Source organism: Lutjanus erythropterus, chromosome 10, assembly GCF_056507025.1.
Source record: "Lutjanus erythropterus isolate fLutEry1 chromosome 10, fLutEry1.hap2, whole genome shotgun sequence".
In the NCBI taxonomy this organism is placed as follows: Eukaryota; Metazoa; Chordata; class Actinopteri; order Lutjaniformes; family Lutjanidae; genus Lutjanus; species Lutjanus erythropterus.
In genome coordinates, this window is record NC_139326.1 from 34,396,818 (window position 1) to 34,414,219 (window position 17,402).

General features: G+C 41.8%; 1 protein-coding gene across 1 annotated transcript; it reads right to left on the reverse strand.

Moving 5' to 3' along the window:
* Window positions 1-13,678: 13,678 nt before the first annotated feature.
* znf703 (zinc finger protein 703) lies at window positions 13,679-16,958 on the reverse strand. The gene is made up of 2 exons (XM_084729127.1): window positions 16,284-16,958; window positions 13,679-15,684 (listed from the first exon to the last, which is right to left on the reverse strand). The coding sequence occupies exons 1-2, from the start codon at window positions 16,554-16,556 to the stop codon at window positions 14,170-14,172; spliced, it is 1,788 nt and encodes a 595-aa protein (XP_084585253.1). The 5' UTR covers window positions 16,557-16,958; the 3' UTR covers window positions 13,679-14,169.
* Window positions 16,959-17,402: the final 444 nt, after the last annotated feature.

A 17,402-nucleotide genomic window follows, 5' to 3' on the forward strand; every position in this document is an offset into this window, starting at 1 on the left:
TACCCTAAATTTAGATAACATTGAGCTTTGGTCTCACACAGGACGAGACCTCTAGCCTCCTGGGTGAAAGCCTTGTTTTTTATGCAATCCATCCACCCCACCTTCTTCTTACACAGACTTTCCCTGTCTTTATCCTACGTCACCTTACACTGGAGTTAGCTGACAGCATGGTGCGTCTCATACAGATACTAAAGGGTACCTTGTGTATCTGTATGAGATGCCGCAACAAAACACTGGTAGCCTATTTCATAACAATGAGAGCAGGTTGGATACAGTGATATCGATCTTCTCATTTACCTCTTGGCAAAAAGCAAATAAGTATATTTGCCAAAATGTCAAATGGTTAAATTAAAAGCATGTCATGACACCTCCCTGTTTATTAAATTCTAACCGACGACTGCCTTGCCCTATGAAGAGGTGTTTGGATAATGTTATGTACAACACAGGCCAGATAAACATCAGCTACAGTTGAGCAATGAGAGAAATATTGCTCATTCTGTTCCAATCTCATCTGTGAGGGGGGATACTGGCGAGTGACAGATGAAAGCCTGAGCACCTCTGGACAGCTGTTTGATTCATTCTGGATGGAACATCGATCCTGTTGTTGATGTTCAATCATGGAGCCATAAAATAAAAAAGCGGTCAGCTAACCTGCTCTGGTTTGTGTAGCTGATTTGTCAGAGCGGAGGAGGGTGAAAGCTGATGAGGAGAATTCACTCACTGCTCTCCTCTGTCGCTCCTCCGGTCATGTGGACCTGCACGCTCCTTCCTCCCTCCAACGCCGCCACACATGTGCATACATGAACGCACACATGCGCTCGCACAAGCAGCCGTCCATACACATGCGCACACACGGGCTCACACACACACACAACCTTAGACACACACACCCTCTAACCTCACTATGGTCTCACACAGCAGGCCTGCCATAAATCAATGGGCAGGATCGTGTCTGCCAGTTAGACTAAACAAGAGCATTTGTGAGGATTTGCTCTCACCCATTAATCATCTTGACAGCTTGAAAAACACATTTCCCCTTTAATGACTGTATTTGGATAATCAGCTCTGTTTCCCTTCCCGCCCTCTCCCTGGCTCTCCCTCCTATCCCCTCCCCATTTTCTTCTCTTTTTTTTTTTTTTTTTGCCCCAAGCGCCATCATAGGCTTAACTCACTCTGAGGTGGAGGAGGGACTGCAGAGGTGAGGGAGGGGTCTGTCAACGAAAGGGTTCTCCGAAAAAAAGAGTAAAAATAATCACGCGCTGCCTGTGGAAAAAAGTTTTTTTTTTTTTTTCACCCTCACTCAACAAACCACAAGGCCTCAACTAATATAAACTTGTGTATGTGAGCGCACACTCACACTGACAGTCCTGCTAAATGAAACACAGAGAAGTCATGGACGCCGCGGAACCGCTAACATGAAGCATGAACTTCTTAATGTGTGAAGGTTGTCCGGAATTTAAATGTGTAAACTGACCCTGAGACGTGAAAATGTGACGCAAACTGTGTGTGGTGAGATAGTTGATTTGACCATGAGTTCCCATATGTTACAATCAACAGACTTGCCTGTGTATGTAAAACCACAGTGCTACGCGGCCTCCAACCCGGAGTGTTTATTGAGTTTTTCGAATTTCTCCCAAATGAAAAGATTCAGTACAATTATTGACAAAATAAAAAAATATTAAGCAGTAAAACAATTTCAAAATAATGTCAGAGATAGACATAGTAACATGGTAACATGCAAAGCACATTATACATTTACATAAAAATAAAATAAAACTTGTGCTTTGCTGTTAAAATTTAGAAACTTGATACTCATCCAATGCTGTTCTTTTCCAACTCTTAAACGCCTAAGCTGTTAGCAATGTATTAATATGGATGCACTTTGTTTAACCTGGTCCTCTAACAAGCATCATGCTCAAACTGTGAAACAAATATTCTGCACACTACATGGCTCAGTTATGCAAGACTGCTGCTACTTTTTATTTAAACATTGGGCAGTGGTGTGTTGCTCATGAGGCCTTTTCCACCGGCGCTTTTGGCCGCGCCGAGCCAAAACCACTCCGTGCTGAATTGCGTTTCCATTGTCACTTTCAGCGTGCCGAGGATGGACCTACTCTGGTGTGGGGCCAAAGTGAGCTTGACCCGCCTCCTAACACTTTTTTTTTAAAGTCTCTTTATGTTCAGCTCTCAGCACTTTTGGAGCTTCTAACAGAATCTTTATGCACTGAAATGTAGTTTCTGTCCTCTGTCACAGTTTGTCCTTTCAGATATCTGCATTATTTTAACGTTTCATAGACGGACCAACTTTGAATTGTGCATTTTAAAACCAGTGTCAAATTCTGTGTATCCTATCTATAAAGGGTTAGTTCACATTCCTTGTCGCAAAGGGCCATTTGCCGACGAGGTAAAGCAGTGACAATTATTCTAAATATAGTGCACACATAAACTGATAATGTTTTTTTAGGTGGCTAAAATATGTTTTGCTGCTGACCCTGCCTACAGTAATACATTGCTTAGCTTCATGCACAGGTAGTCCTTCAAATATCCATTTAAGGTCAAGTAAAAAAAAAAAAATCTAATCAAAATCATATTACACTTTTAACATGGTGGCCAAAATGATTTCTGTCTAATATTCTAGTCTGTCTGTCTATTCATCAACAGGACATAAACTAAGGACACCTTATTACATCCACTGTGAAGGAATCAGGCCACTGTGTCACACTGGACCGACAGTGTCCAGGGACTCCGAAACTGTCAGTTCAACACCTCAGGGAGACAAGAGAAGTAGAGCTGGAAGAGAGGCCGAAAATCTCCTCAGTTTAAACAGCGTCTTATTTGAGCTCCAGCTGGGCAAATGGAAAGGTTTGGAAAACAAATTTGATATTGTGCACAGTGTTTTTGTTGAAAATAGTCACCCGCTGCTGCTAAATCATTCCATAGAGCTGAGAGGAACTTGAGCTGGTTGTCAATTCTCTGTGGGAACATGAGTCACACCTAATAGTAATGGTGATCACTTGTTAATTTAAAAATACTGAGTATAGTTTTTTAAAAATTATATTTTGTCTGGTTCAGTTTGACCCACAGGGACTAAAGTCAAAATATCTCATCTTCTACTGCACTGATTCTGACCATTCATTATTAACTTGCCTCTTGTGAGTCTCCTCAGTTTTTTGGAAACACAGTACCATAAACTGCTTGAATGCTTCTTTAACCTTAATTGATTGTAATGCACCATTTTGATGACATTATAAACAATCAGCAAGAAAATGTTTGTACTCTTTTCATGGCAGTAATATTAAAAAGCACAGGTGACTGGCATGGCTTTAAGGGACCCTTAAAGGAGCTTTATGTAAGAGCTGGCCACCCGTCAAACTCATGCTCCAAATAATCTGGGAGCATTTTATCACTATAACACTGTTAGTAATGTTATACAAGGAGCTACCTTTATAAGCTAAAGCTGATTAGCCTACATTAGCATTAACAACTGTTTACATTTAGAAATCTTGTGAGTTTAGCATCACTGATTTACTTGCAAAGAGCTACTTCCAGCAATGCCAGTGTTAAAGGGATAGTTCACCCAAAAAAGAAAATTCAGTCATACTCACCCTCATGCCGATTTTAGGTCAGGTTTAGTTCATCAGTCAACAAAACACTGCTGGAGTTTCACAGGAAAATGACATTGCAGAATCTTCCAAGGAAATGGTGACCAGTTTTCAAACATAAAAATACAACAGAATAAAAACATAAAATGCCTCCATACTGCTCATCTGGTGTAATCTGAGTCTCCTACAGCCCCTAAAGTTGACTATAGAAATGTTATTTACACCTTGTTTTTAGCCGAAGTCTTCACTGTAGATCTTTAGCTTGGAGCCACGTTCACACACACACACACACACACACTGTTTGAACTGGGTGTGTGTGTTGTGATGGTGTGCAAAATGGCATGTTGGGACTTCAAGAGACTTGGATTTCACCAGACAGTGATTGAAAATTGTTCACCATTCACTTTCATGGTTTGGAAGATTCTGCAACACTGTTTTCCTGTGAAACTCTGGCAATATTTTGCAGACTAACCAAAGGTATGAGGGCGAATAGATAATGATTGATTTTTCATTTTTGGGAGATCTATCCCTTTAACTCTTGTTTTGCTTCTATTTCAATCACTTTCTCTCTCATGTAGACTTCACTGTTAAACAACCACCATAGCTGATGAAAATCTCTCTGACTTGACTCTTTAAATGTGCATCTTAAAAGACACTTAAAGTTTTATTCAAGTTATGTTTAGTCATGTTTGCCAACTAACTTCCTCACTTTCTGACGTACCCCATTGTTTGCTGGAAGTTCTAGTAACTAGCTAGCAGCGGCTAACAGAAAATTAATAAATTTTGCATTTCTCTGAACACTGTTCAAAACATTTGGGATAATGCAAGTACACAGCTCAAATAAATATATCACATATGTCTGGGGTTTTTAGACTTTTTTAATGCCAAAATGTTAAATATTCTAGCTGTAATACATCATCTGTTACACAGGCTGAGAAACCCAACTCACATGCATTACTGAGTGAATGTGTCATTGATACAGATGTGTAATGTATACAGGCGGTGAGTGTATGGGCTGGGCTCCTACAACGTGTCGACGTGTGGGATAATGTATCTGTTTAAATAGTTGTGAGATGTCTGAATACCACACAGCTGAGTGACGGTGGCACAAACACACAATGAACACTGTTTGGTCCTGGCAGCTGAAGTCACACTTAACAAGTCACTCAGCTACAAAATATCTCGTGTGCATTCAGTGACTGAAGAGAGATACTGAGACCTCTGTGATGTTTTTGAGCAACTGAGCAATTTATGGGTAATTTATTCCACTTCACCTGATCAGTGTGTTTATCTTTTATCTTATCATTTATCTTTCCTGTTTCTCTATATTGATTATTAACCAGTATGTGCAGGCATGGGAAGTAACGGCTTACATGTAACAGGATAATGTAATTAGCATACAAAAATGTAACTGTATTCCATTACAGTAAAAGAAAAAAAAAAATCAGATTACTAATGTTAGCTACTCAGAACAACTGCTAGCTTTAGCTTCACATAACAACCACTAATGTTTGCTACACAGAAATCCAGCTATACCTCGCCAACCTACCACTACTACAACTTAATACTACTTATGGCAGCTTGCTTGAAGTTTAGTGTGAAGTGTGAGTAGCTACTTAACAAAGTACATTGAAATGTCATGCATTTGTGCATAACAAAAGAAGAAATAGCTGGACAAAAATGTATAAACCCAACAATGAACATAAAACATTATATTAGGCTAAACAATTTAACCATTTGGTATTGAGGTAATCCACAAATAACTGAAAGTAATCAAGTTACGTTACTTTAATATCATGATACTCTGATCAGGTTACTGATCACATTTTTTAACAAGTCATTGAATCAGAACCCTGAGTATATCTCTATAAATTTATCTTCAGAAATGTGCCTTAATGTGGTTGCATTAATCCTGCAAGAGAAGTTAAGCAGCTAATATATAAGTGTGTATAAACTGTGTATTCTGGCCTGCAGTGCAGTGGATAAGATGAGTGTAATCATCATAATGGCAGCCTCTGAGTCTGGATACCCATCCAGGGGAGACATAAAACAGACATAAGGCCCGTGATGCTTAAAGTGAGTACATTATGACCACAGGCTGTCCCAAAGTGGAAGAAGAAACCAAGCTGTCAGTCAGGAGCATCAGAGCTGCCCGTCGTTCCTCGCCAAGGCACGTTCATCGCCGAACGCTCGTGACATCTTCTCCGATCTCCCAGCGCGGCAACAAATGGAATCCAGCTGGACACGCCGTCCAAGTGCTATTAGCAGTGCACCGTACTGTAATTGAAACGTTCATTTCTCCACTGGTGGTTAGGGAGGGTATGTCTATTAACGGTGCTCACTCACACCACTGGAACTTTGGAGAGACCGCAGCAGCTCTGGGCAGCTTTCCATGTCGAGGCCAAGTGAGGTTTGCCAAGGTCAGGCCTGTCTGAAAATTAAATCAAAAGCACTATTTCTCTATCTGAAGCTACAGCTGAGCTGACAGGCCATCTCACTAATCAATAAAAGGGATCAACGTAAAGGCAGGAACTATACGACCTTTTAGATTTATGGTGCACAAATTTTAGGGTAGTCTTTTTTCAACCTATAATAACTCTGTGTATGTAACTTTTACTGATTCACAGCACAAAATAAAGATGAAATATCTACAGGATTTTAAGGATCAGTACTAATTAGTTGTCAAGACCTGTTGTTATGAACTTGCTTAAGGAGGGTGATCACACACAGCAGCTTGTGTTGTAGCACATTTCAACAATATGGGCAAAGCGTTACTGATACAATAATAACAAAAAAGTGGAGTACAAATTAATTCAATTCAATAATGATATTAAAGAAAGAAAAATAAGATCAATATATATAGAAAAAAAAAACCCATTATGAAACCAACCAGTCTGCTGATTGACACTGCAAAACACAGTTTCTTCCTGTTTGGCCCTTGTCATTTTGTTCCCTACAACATCACCCCAGTCCTGGCTTCCCTTCACGGGCTCCCTGTGCATTTTAGAATTGATTTTAAGATTTTACTGATCACTTTTGAAGCCCGTATGGGTCTGGCCCCAAGCTACATAGTTGAAATGTTGACCCTTTAAAGGCCAGTATGCAGCCTTTGATCCTCGGGCGGGGCCCTCCTGGCTGTTCCAAAGTCGAGGCTTAAATCTAAAGGTGACTGCGCTTTCTCCATCAGGGCCGCTCAACTTTGGAACGACCTGCCTGAGGAGATAACACTGCAGAATTACAGTTACATAAAATTTCTTCTTAAAAACCTTTTTTTGTTGTTCTCATGTGAGGTCATCTTTTTAAACTATTTTAATCCTTTTATTCTTTTATTAGTATTTATTTATATTGACATTATGTGACATTATGTGATGATGTCTTATTTATTTATATTGACTAGACAACATCATGCAATGTCATCTCTGCATTCTCCTCCCTCTGTTTTCATTTATTCTTCTGCCATGCTTGTCCTGTTATTATCTCTTTTTCTGTTCTGTCTTATTTATACTATGTTTTAGTGTATTTTGCTTGTGTCTTAGCTTTGCTTCAGTTTAAGCTTAATTTTGTCTTGCTTCTGTTTGGCCTCATTCTGTTGGCTCTCTGTTGTAATTTTGCCTCCAGGGTGTCCTGCTCTTTTGCTTTGTCTGTCAAAGCACTTTGCAAACGCTGTTTTTAAAGGTGCTATATAAGTAAAGTTATTATTATAGATGTGAGAAGGCACATGATATACATAAAGCATATCCTCAGTCAATCACTTCACCTGAAGACACAACGGGCACTCAAGTCCTCACCTACTCTTCAAGCTTTTCGGGCACTTTTCTTCTCTGAAACAGTGCGTTCTGCTGGAACCCCATCAACCACTGCTTGCAGTTATATTTCCATAGTACTTTTATGGGAGAATAACACAAGCTAATCATATTTGTGTGTTTTTTGTTGTGCATCCCTGTGATGAAGAATGACAAATAAACCTTGAACCACATTTGAATCTATGCTATATAAACAGTATGTATAAAATAGTTATGCCTGGTTATTACATGGCTTTGTTAAATATGTGATTCTGATTGATTAATGACAGCATTCTAAGGTTTATTATTTCTGTATATTATATTCAGTATGTTATGAAGAACAGACCATTGCTTTGGATGAAAAATGAAATCCTCATGAGAACATCAATGAATTAAACTAAGTAAATAATAAATTCAATGAATAAGACGGGCATGATTAGAGTACTGTGAACAGTTATGTGGAAAAGTAGTTGTTTTTGTTTGTTTGTTTCTCTTTTTCTTTTTTTTTTTTTTTTCTCTTTTGGGTCTTATTTTTATGTATGTAAGTATGAATGTATGTATAGAAATATAAGAATGAAGAACAATTTTGTTCCACTGGGTGTATGAAAAAAAAATCTATATGTATAGCAATAATGCGCAAATACTGAATGGACTGTATTTGTAAATGTAACATGAATTTATTGCAATAAAAGTAACAAAAAGAAAAAGAAATAATAAAATCATTACTAAATGACTAAAATCATTTTAAAATTCAATATTTTGTTTCAAATTATTTTTTTGGCACATAACCATGTAACAAGCAGAATATTGTACAGTAAGCAGATCACTATTGCAAAATAAATCCATAAAATCATTTTACAATTAATATTTTCTGTCACTAATGTGTACAAAATTGTTTTGTTTGTTTGTTTGTTTGTCTGTTTTACTTTTTGATGGTAAGTAACCATGTAATAAGTGGGATAATGTACAGTGAGCAGGTCATTACTGTAAAATAAACAAGGCCCCTCTGCTTTGCATTTGGGTCCTGTATCATCCTGTCATGATTTATTTCACAATATCGACCTGCTGACTGTACATTATCTGCGTTTGATCCATTTTGTACCCAGGTATAGAAACAAAAAGACTATTTGTATGGTTTTGGTCACAGCCAATCAAAGCATTTTTCAAATTAATGTGACATATGATTGGCCCACTACTGCGGCAGCTACAACCAATACTGCTTGTGGTGTGGAGATGTCAAACTCGGTTTGTTGGACAGAGTTGTCAGTTCAGTGAGCCAAGATGCCACCAAAACATTCAAAAGTATGGCTCTGGTGTCTGATAAAAAAACAAATTTATAAACTTAAGAATTATGTCAAGAATGCATCTATTCACATGAGGGCTATCGAGTCAAGTAGAAAACAAAAGTATCCAGTAAAGTATTTTATTGGTATTGCGAGCACTTCAAGGGTACTGGTATTAGCATTGGTATCATAGTTTTTCAAAAGAAACCAGATAAGTTAATACTAGCCCAGGTTATTGTCCACAGTAATTTCATTCCTCCTTGACAGACAGCAATAATAAACATTTTGAAATAATGCACATTCTAAAAACTAAATGCTGGAGCAAATGTGCAGTCTAATCAAGAGGAAGCAAAGTTCTAATAATCCTCTCATTCCTGTGATCAAGAGATCATTACTGTACTTGGAATTTAGGGAGGAAGTTGTTCGGACCGGCATTCAACCCGCTAAACAAGCAGGAAGTCTTTACTGCGGCTGTTATTGTTTTCAAAGCGAGCATTACAGCACAGCTGAGTGCAGACGTGAATGAGAGGAGGAGCCGAGGCAGGCATGTAAACCAGTCAGTCACAGGGTTTATGTGGAGAAATAAAGCAGAGATTGTGTGACAGGCCCTGATGAGGGATGTGTTCACGCCATCTGGGTTGCTTTAACACTGCGGTCACTGTTGGATGCCGAAGGCTCTGTATTGTGTCCTGATGTTAAACACAGAGGTGGTAGTCATGGAGTTGAGGTTAATGTTTTGTTCTGGAGACACAGCTCCTCTCTCTCTCTCTCTGTGTCCCGGCTGTCAGCGGGGATGGTGAGCCGGGGTAGAGCTGGCGTCTAATTGAAGAGCAGCTCCACACCCTGTCGTCATTAATCACCAGGCCTGTCAGCCGGCTGCTCAGGACCTCACAGTGGCACTCTGCACTGTCTCAGCACTGACGCACAGAGGGGAAAATATTAGTCCCCTCCATCACCGTCACTATCTCCACTGATACCAATACTGCTACTTTGATTACTGATAGTATTCTAGTACTTTTGCCATTGCACAGCTTACTTCAGTAAAAGTACTAATAGATACTCATTCAAAACCTTACTTAAATGACCGGTGTGTACGATTTATAGGGATTTTGGATATTGGATATTGCAGAAACTGAATATAATATCATATGTATGCTTTCATTAGAGTACGAACACCTAAAAATAAGAATTGTTTTTGTTGCCTCAGATTGTGCCCTTCATATCCACAGAGGGCGTCCTCTTTCATGGAGGCTATTATGTTTCTACAGTAACCCAGAATGGACAAACCAAACACTGGCTCTCGACACAGCCTCTCATGTTTTGCACAAATTTCACGGTAGGTTCTCCTACATGCTTGGAGGGGGAGGGTGAGACGAGGTGTTTATAATCTACAAGCTCATTGCCAAATGCCACGAAATGTACACACTCATCCTTTAAGCAAAAGTATCTAAATATTATCAGCAAAATGTACTTAAAGTATGAAAAATCTGTCCCTGTGAGTTTTTACTATTATATCTGATGTTTTTGGATTAATATTCCTGCTGAATGTGTACATTTAACTTTATTTATGTTTATTTGATGTTCAAGGTTGTGCTAACTTTAACTTCTTCATATGCTGTTAAGTAGTTTAATATAAAGAAATGCATCATATTCTATAAGATCATCATGTGTTTTAGTGCCGTTGTCCTGTGAGAACCAAGTATATCTAAAAATTCACGGTGTTAGAAAAGCAACCCTGCTTTCAGCTGCATTTTCCAGCTAATCCAAGAGGGCTTTTAAAGAGTTTATTTAGCTTAAGAAGTAGGAAAATTTTCTCAACCCATAAAGGAACACTTCATCCTTCATCCAGTTTATCCCGTTTATGGGAAACACTTGTGTTCAAAATCAGCAAATTTGGAGATACGTGGTTTTCACAGCAGTTAGGAAGGAGATGAGAAATTGTGACCTGAAAACTAAAGCTGTCAGACAAATATAGTAGAGAAAAAAAGCACAATATTTGTTTCTGGGATGTAGTGGAGTAGAGGTAGAAAGTGGCATAAAAGTAAAGTACAAGTAGCATGAATTCCACTATTGCTATTACTGTTGTTATAATCTGATTGACTACATTATCCAGACTTCTGCTACCTTTAAGGAATAATCCAGCATTTTTGGGAAATATGATTAATTTGTCATTCTTAACATGAGCTTTAAAGTTGCTTGTATGCTAATTTTGTTACCTCTGGATGGAGCCTTTATGCTAAACAAAGGTAAACTACTCTGCTGCAGGTCATAATTAACAAGCTGATATGAGAGAGGTATCAATATCATCATCCAAGACTCTGCAAAAAGGTGTAAGACAATATCAGGGGGAGTTCAAGATAAAGAAAAGTATGAGTAGAAGAGTTCAGGCAGAAAAACTTGACACGTTTTTACAAGAAAGCTGATACAATTATTTCCCAAATTGTTAAACTTTTCCTTTAAAAAGTTAGGAGGTTGACTTTTTAAAAAGTTATTTCCTCTTCTATTTCTCCTTTGATGATAACTAAAAACAGAGCATTACTTTTTAAGTAAAATGCGACTTCTTTCTGCTGTTTGTCATTTATTTTGATAAATCTGAATAAAGTTAAAAATCCCTTCATACCTTCAGATCATCTTAGTGCTAATGGAAAAGATTTCTATGAGAGTTAAAAAAAAAAAAAAGATAATATGGTATGAAATTACTTGGCAAATCTGGTGTTTTGCAGTGGAGTATCACCATCAATATGCAGCCAAACCAGAGTCAGACAGTGGCTCAAATATTTTGAGATTATATTATTAACTTCGTCTTGACAAATTGATGACAATTTGGGGGTTTATGTCTCCAAAAATGTCCCTGAGGTTTGGTGGTTATTTTAATGTTCTTGGATGACTAGAATTAAATGGTAAAACTGGAAGACTTCACACATTGCAACACAACATCACTCTTTTTTCGACAAAATAACATTTGTGTTATTCTTCGCAGACTCAGAATTCAGCCTCACATGTGTCACTTTATGTGGACAAAGGATTGGGGCTGAACACACATACTTACACACACACACACACAGCCTCACACAGGCGACATAAATGGAGTGTGTGGGTGTTGACTCAGCTGCGAGAGTGTGTGGGGGAAGAAGATAGATGGAGGAGATTGATGAGCGCGGGGATGGGGAGAATAGTGAGGCATTTGATGAACGAGTGTAAACTGGCAACAGTGGAATTAATTCCACCTCCCCGACAAGATTGAGAGTTCTCCCCTCTGCGTGACCTCCGGTATGAATCATCCACTGATTCAAGCCAATGTAACCAGCTCTCTATCTTCTCTTTGTAAAACAGCATCCCAAAATCCACATTAACACATATAAACAGCAAGATAGCACAGTTTGATGTGTATTTCAGCCGATCTGTAAGGAGGCACCCGCCCTTCTGACACATATTTCACCTGTACTTCACCAACACAACTTTAGGGGGCAACACAATCCAGAGTATCTTGACTCTGCAAGTCACAGAGAAATATGTTGCACTAAATACATATATGCAATACAGCAGTAAAACCAGAATATCCTTGGCCCATTTTGTCTAGACTACTTTATGAACTCCATCAGAAAAAAGCAGCAACAAGAAAGTAAAGTCTGTCCTGCACGGCTCCAGTTTCTAAAGAAGAAAAATAAGTGCAGCGTCCCACAGAGCTGCCCAGAGCGGTGATCAGGGCGCCGTGACCTTGCTGGTGTGGCAGGGGCTGGATGTGGTTTGGGAGGGTCATCCATTTTGTTAATGGTCCTGTCAAGTGACACCTGTGCTCGCCTTTCCCCTGTCTGGAGTGCTAATGAAGCGCGAGAGTAGAGGAGTCTGGGAGTCGGGGTCAATAGCCGCCTCGGAGACTGCAGCCTCTTCGCTCTGAGCCACCTACGCCCTGTCAGCCAAATAGAGTGGAGACACGGAGACATTATCAGGGGCCCGGACGCTCTAATGGCAGCGGTGCGGCTTTAAGATAGACCCACTCCTTCCCGTCGAATTAGTATCTAACAACTCGGAGTAGAGATGCTGACTTCAGTTAAACCACAGCAGTGAGAAAATGGCTCTCCACATGAGGACGGACGGATGGAGGCCTCCATGTTTGTGGTTCCTGTGTGAGAGAGAGCCCACTCTCCTCTCCTCTCCTCAGGGGAGGTGTCAGGGCTTTGATGAATATTTCTCTATTAACCGCCTCCCATTGTCAGCCCTGGCCTTTGTGTTGCGGGCCAATCCGTCAGAGCGTGAGGAGATCCTGGGTCGACACCTCCCTCAGGTCATTATTGAAGTCCCAGTGACCCAGCGGCCACTCTGCGCCGCCATCCACTCTGCTGAGGAGGCTGTTTTCTAGGCCTCGCACACAAGAATCAGCAATTAAAAGCTGCACTCACGACAACAAAAGCAATGCTGGTGATGGAGAGGAGGAGGAGGGATGGAAGTCCTCAGAGACTTTGCTAACATAGCTAATGTGACCCAGCCTGCCCTCCTCGGGACAGACCTGTCAGCTGATATGAGCCATGAAATATTACACATAGCCGCATATAGCGTGGCTGTAACAGCCATAATGATAGATAGACCCAGATAAGTGCACTGCAGTCGTCTGGAGAGATTTACTCCATCCTCTTTTGACAAAAAGCTACCTCATGGTGCTATATATAGCAATCAGTAAGGAAAAAACAAGTTAAGATGCAGTCATGAGTCATTTATTTAACAAAATAAGACCTTTTCCTGTTGGTTGGATAGCACAGCCATCATTAATTGATTTTATTTATGTCATCTTTTCTTATCTTTTGTACCATTTGCGTCAGTGACCCCAAGGAAGCTTGAAAAAATATTACATCTTTGCATATTTACAAATAAAAATAATGGCATTGTTCAAGATCATTCTCATGGACATGCAATTCTCCAGAGTCTGAATAAGATGGAGGAAAAAAAACAACAGCAGAGAGGAAAATGAGATAAAAAGAGGTCCCCAGAATAAAAGCCTCACAGTCCATCTTCATCGTGGTGCAAGATTTTTATTTTTAGAGTGTATGATAGGCATAATGGTACTATACTTAAATCATTCTTTTTCAGTTAGAATACTTCAGAACAATTTATTTGGACAGCAAAAAATTTCCCCCCAGAGTTGAATACCAAGCGCTTGAGTGAAAAATAAATACAGACTTTCAGTTCTGGGAGACAGCTAATAGAGAAAAACAAAAACCAAAATCAAGACTGTCGTAATAATCCCACATTTCCATCATTTTCAAGCTCTGTCTCTCTTTAAAGTCTGTTGTTTCTGTGCTGCAGACCATCCGTCACAGGCTCTTTCGCCTTTGGAGCGCCAGTCACAATCCTGAGGCTAACAGGTGGTATTCCTGGCAGGCAGGCCGTCGGGCACGATGCCCTGGACTGGTGATGACCCCAATCTCTAAGAATCCATCTTCAGGGCGGCTCCGGAGAGTCCAAGCTGGTGCCTGCAGTGCGTGGGTGTCAACACTGTGTCTGATATCACTGGTAGCCGAGGGCCGAGGCTGAGCCCAGTCTCTGGCTATAAAGGGCATAGGGGGAGTAGTAGGCCGAGGAGGAGGGGAGGGATGGCATGGGAAGTCCTGGAGCTCCGGCCAGGTGGGACTTGCTGTAGGGGTGGTAGCGAGCCAGGCCCAGGCCAGGAGAGCCTCTGAGGGAGAAAGAGCTGGGCAGGGTGCCTGGGCTGCTGGGTGGGGGCAGGTGGAGGTGGCAGGAGGCTGTGGATGAGACTGATGAAGGGTAGGCTGACAACAGCTTACTGTCCACCATCCCAGGCAGGGCTGTGTGGGTGCGCAAGTGGGCTAGTAGCTCCTCCGATGTGGCAAAACGCTTGTCACATGGACCACCGACAGACACCCAGTTACAGGCGTGAGGGAGCGGTTCATTGGGGAGCATGAAACCGTAGGTGTAAAGTGGGTGGGACAGGGAGGGAGTGGTGCTAGAGGACAAGGAGCCGGAGTGCAGGGAATGGAGGTGGGGAGAGGGGTAAACCAGGGGGAAACCGGACTTGAGGCTGGAGGGGTCATGGACGCAGGTGGAGCAGTTACTTCCACCTAAGTGGGGTGCATTGGGGTAAGTCAGACAGTACGGATCCCGACACAAACCCTGCATCAGGGACGGAGGTGAAGCTCCAGTGAGTGGGCTGGAGCTGGGGTGCTTTCCCGGAAGTCCTAACCCCAAACTTGACTTGGTAGGATCCAAGCCAGGAACAAACTGGGAGGGGTAGCCGGCATAAGCCCCCACGATGGAACCGTGGTAGCCCATGGAAGCAGGAGGCAAAGGGAAGACAGAATGTCCTGGTTTGAATGGGGACACAGGGGCGATGTGTCCGGAGCCCAGGCCAGGCTGCGAGGAGGCCTGCAGGTCGGCCTTGCTCTCCGGCCGCGGGCTGCTGGCAGAGCTGGCATTGCTGGAGTTGGCACTGGCCCGTATGTGGCTGGAGTTGGCTAACTGAGCCCCGTCCATCCCTGACTTAGCCACATCTGAGTCTTTTTTGCCAGCGCTGCTGTTGTTGTTAGAGTCCGAGCTGGCCTGCTCTGAGCTCCCAGGTTTGCTGTCCATATGTGGGGCCTGGGAGTGTGGTGGGGGCTGCGTGGAGGGGGAATGGCTTTGTCTGTGTGGCTGGCTCTGGGTGTGCAGGGGAGGAGAGCTGGAGTTGGGCGACTGGGAATGGGGAGGAAAGGGCGGACATGAAGCAGTGCCACTGCTGCTGGAGCTTCCATTTGGCACCCTGAAAGCTGCTTTATCCGAGGGCCCTTTTGTCACTGGAACCTCCTTACGACAGTCACCCGGTGACTTGGAGTAAGGCTTGAAGCTTGACTTGTCCTCCAGGGAGTGGTGCTGCTCTCCAGATTTGGAAGATCGGCTGGACGATTCCTTGTCCCCCAGACTGCCAGAGGAGAGGGAGGCCAGCTTGGAGGAGGAGGAAGGGTCTGGTTTGCCAATTTGAGAGCAGGTCTGGGCCAGAAGAGCCAGAGGACTCTTCTTGGCATCGAGCTGAGAAGGAAAAAAAGAGAGCAAGAAGGTGAACAAACTATTTAAGATTATTTTATTTTAACATCAGTCATATCTACTTAATTATTATTATGATTATAATTATGATACAATGCTTAAAATTTTCTGATCATGTATTTTAATGTCCAAATAATGGGTTAAATATATATTTCTTCAAAAGCCCAGAGTTGTGTATTTATATCTGACAGAACACAGGAAGTCAAACGTGTTGAAGCCAAGTTTAAAAGAGACAGAAAAAAAGAAAGAAAGACAGAAAAGAAAGGAAGGAAGGAATAAATAAAGAAAGAAAGACAGATCTGAAAAGGGAAATGATGATTATATTGTATCAGCAAACCGGTTATATTACTTTTCAAACCGTAAATTCTATCCAGTTGTTTTACATGTCTGAACTCTGGTGTTTAATGAACTTGCCAATAAACTGCTGTGCGTAAAATGGCGCATATGCTGGCATATTTGTCAGAAGCTCACTACAACACACGCATTGTACTTAATCTTATCTGATTGATATCAGAAAGAAAAACGCCAACTGATGCGACAACTGATTTGTGAGAAAATCTCTTTTCTTTTAATTATTTACTTACTTCAATGCTGACTGGCGCGGACGTGAGGGGCTGGAGATACTCCGGGTGCAGCAAGTGGCCGCTGTGCGCCGTCAACATCTTTATGATCCGGATAGGGAGCCTTTTAGCTTGGCGTGAAGGATCCGTGGGAGAAGGACAGGACGTGGGTACGGAAACGTACGGTTTTCCCGCTCCTGTGCGGTGTGGATCACCGCTGGCGGCGTCGGCGGCGGCGCTGCGCTCCGGGGACTGGCTGCGTAAAAGCGGTTCAGGTCCACCGGGGGGATCTCTCATCTGGATCGGGGCTCGAAATGGGACGGCGGTGAGTAAGGAGCGGACGCAGCAGGGTTGAAACTCATTGACCAGCACGTTTCATGGTGATAAATTCAACAGAAGAGAGTGCGGTAATCCAGAAGGGCATGTGCGCAGTGCGCGTCCACCGTGTCCGATCCAAGCTGTCTCTAAAGAGGAAAAAATCGCCCGAATGTCATCCTCTAATTATTCCTAAATATTCCTTCATCCAGCGCTGGGGAAAAAACAGGACAAAGCAAAACACCATCAGTAGTCTCTACTCGTCAGAATTCGGGGCAAAGTGGAAGGAATATCCCCGCAGAGGTTAGTGTGTGTGACAGACAGTCCTCCGGTGTGTGTATCTCTCTCCCTCTGCTGCAGCCTCACAGTGCCTCACTTCTTCCACATACTAACGACGTGAGGGGAGGGATTTCAAAGCAATGAGCCGCCGTCCAATCACAAGTGCCCGCATTCATAATCAGAGGCGGGACAATTGGAGGGGGCGCGGTTTGTCTCATGGCCTCACCCTCGGAACCGGACTGTTAATGTATGGTTGGAAATGGGTGTCAGTGACCTCCAAAAGCCACATGAAAAATAGATATTCAATAAATAAATAATTATTGTATCACTGATTTGCCTCGTACACTTATGATGAAACACAAACATACCTGGTAAAGATCAACTGTGGAAAATTAAAACTGTAATGTGAAACATTTCTGCATTAAAATGTCTAAAAACCCATAAACATAGACATATGTTATAGATTTTGTTGAGTTGTGTACTGTTCCCAACAATTATCAAATCCAGTGATTTTATTCATGGTAATGGTGCATTTCCTACAGCTAATTG

Coding starts and splice junctions, on each gene's coding strand:
- znf703 (XM_084729127.1), bottom strand. CDS start 16,556: ATGAGAGATCCCCCCGGTGGACCTGAACCGCTTTTACGCAGCCAGTCC. Junction 15,685..16,283: donor CCGCGCCAGTCAGCATTGAA/GTAAGTAAATAA, acceptor TTTCCTTCTCAG/CTCGATGCCAAGAAGAGTCC.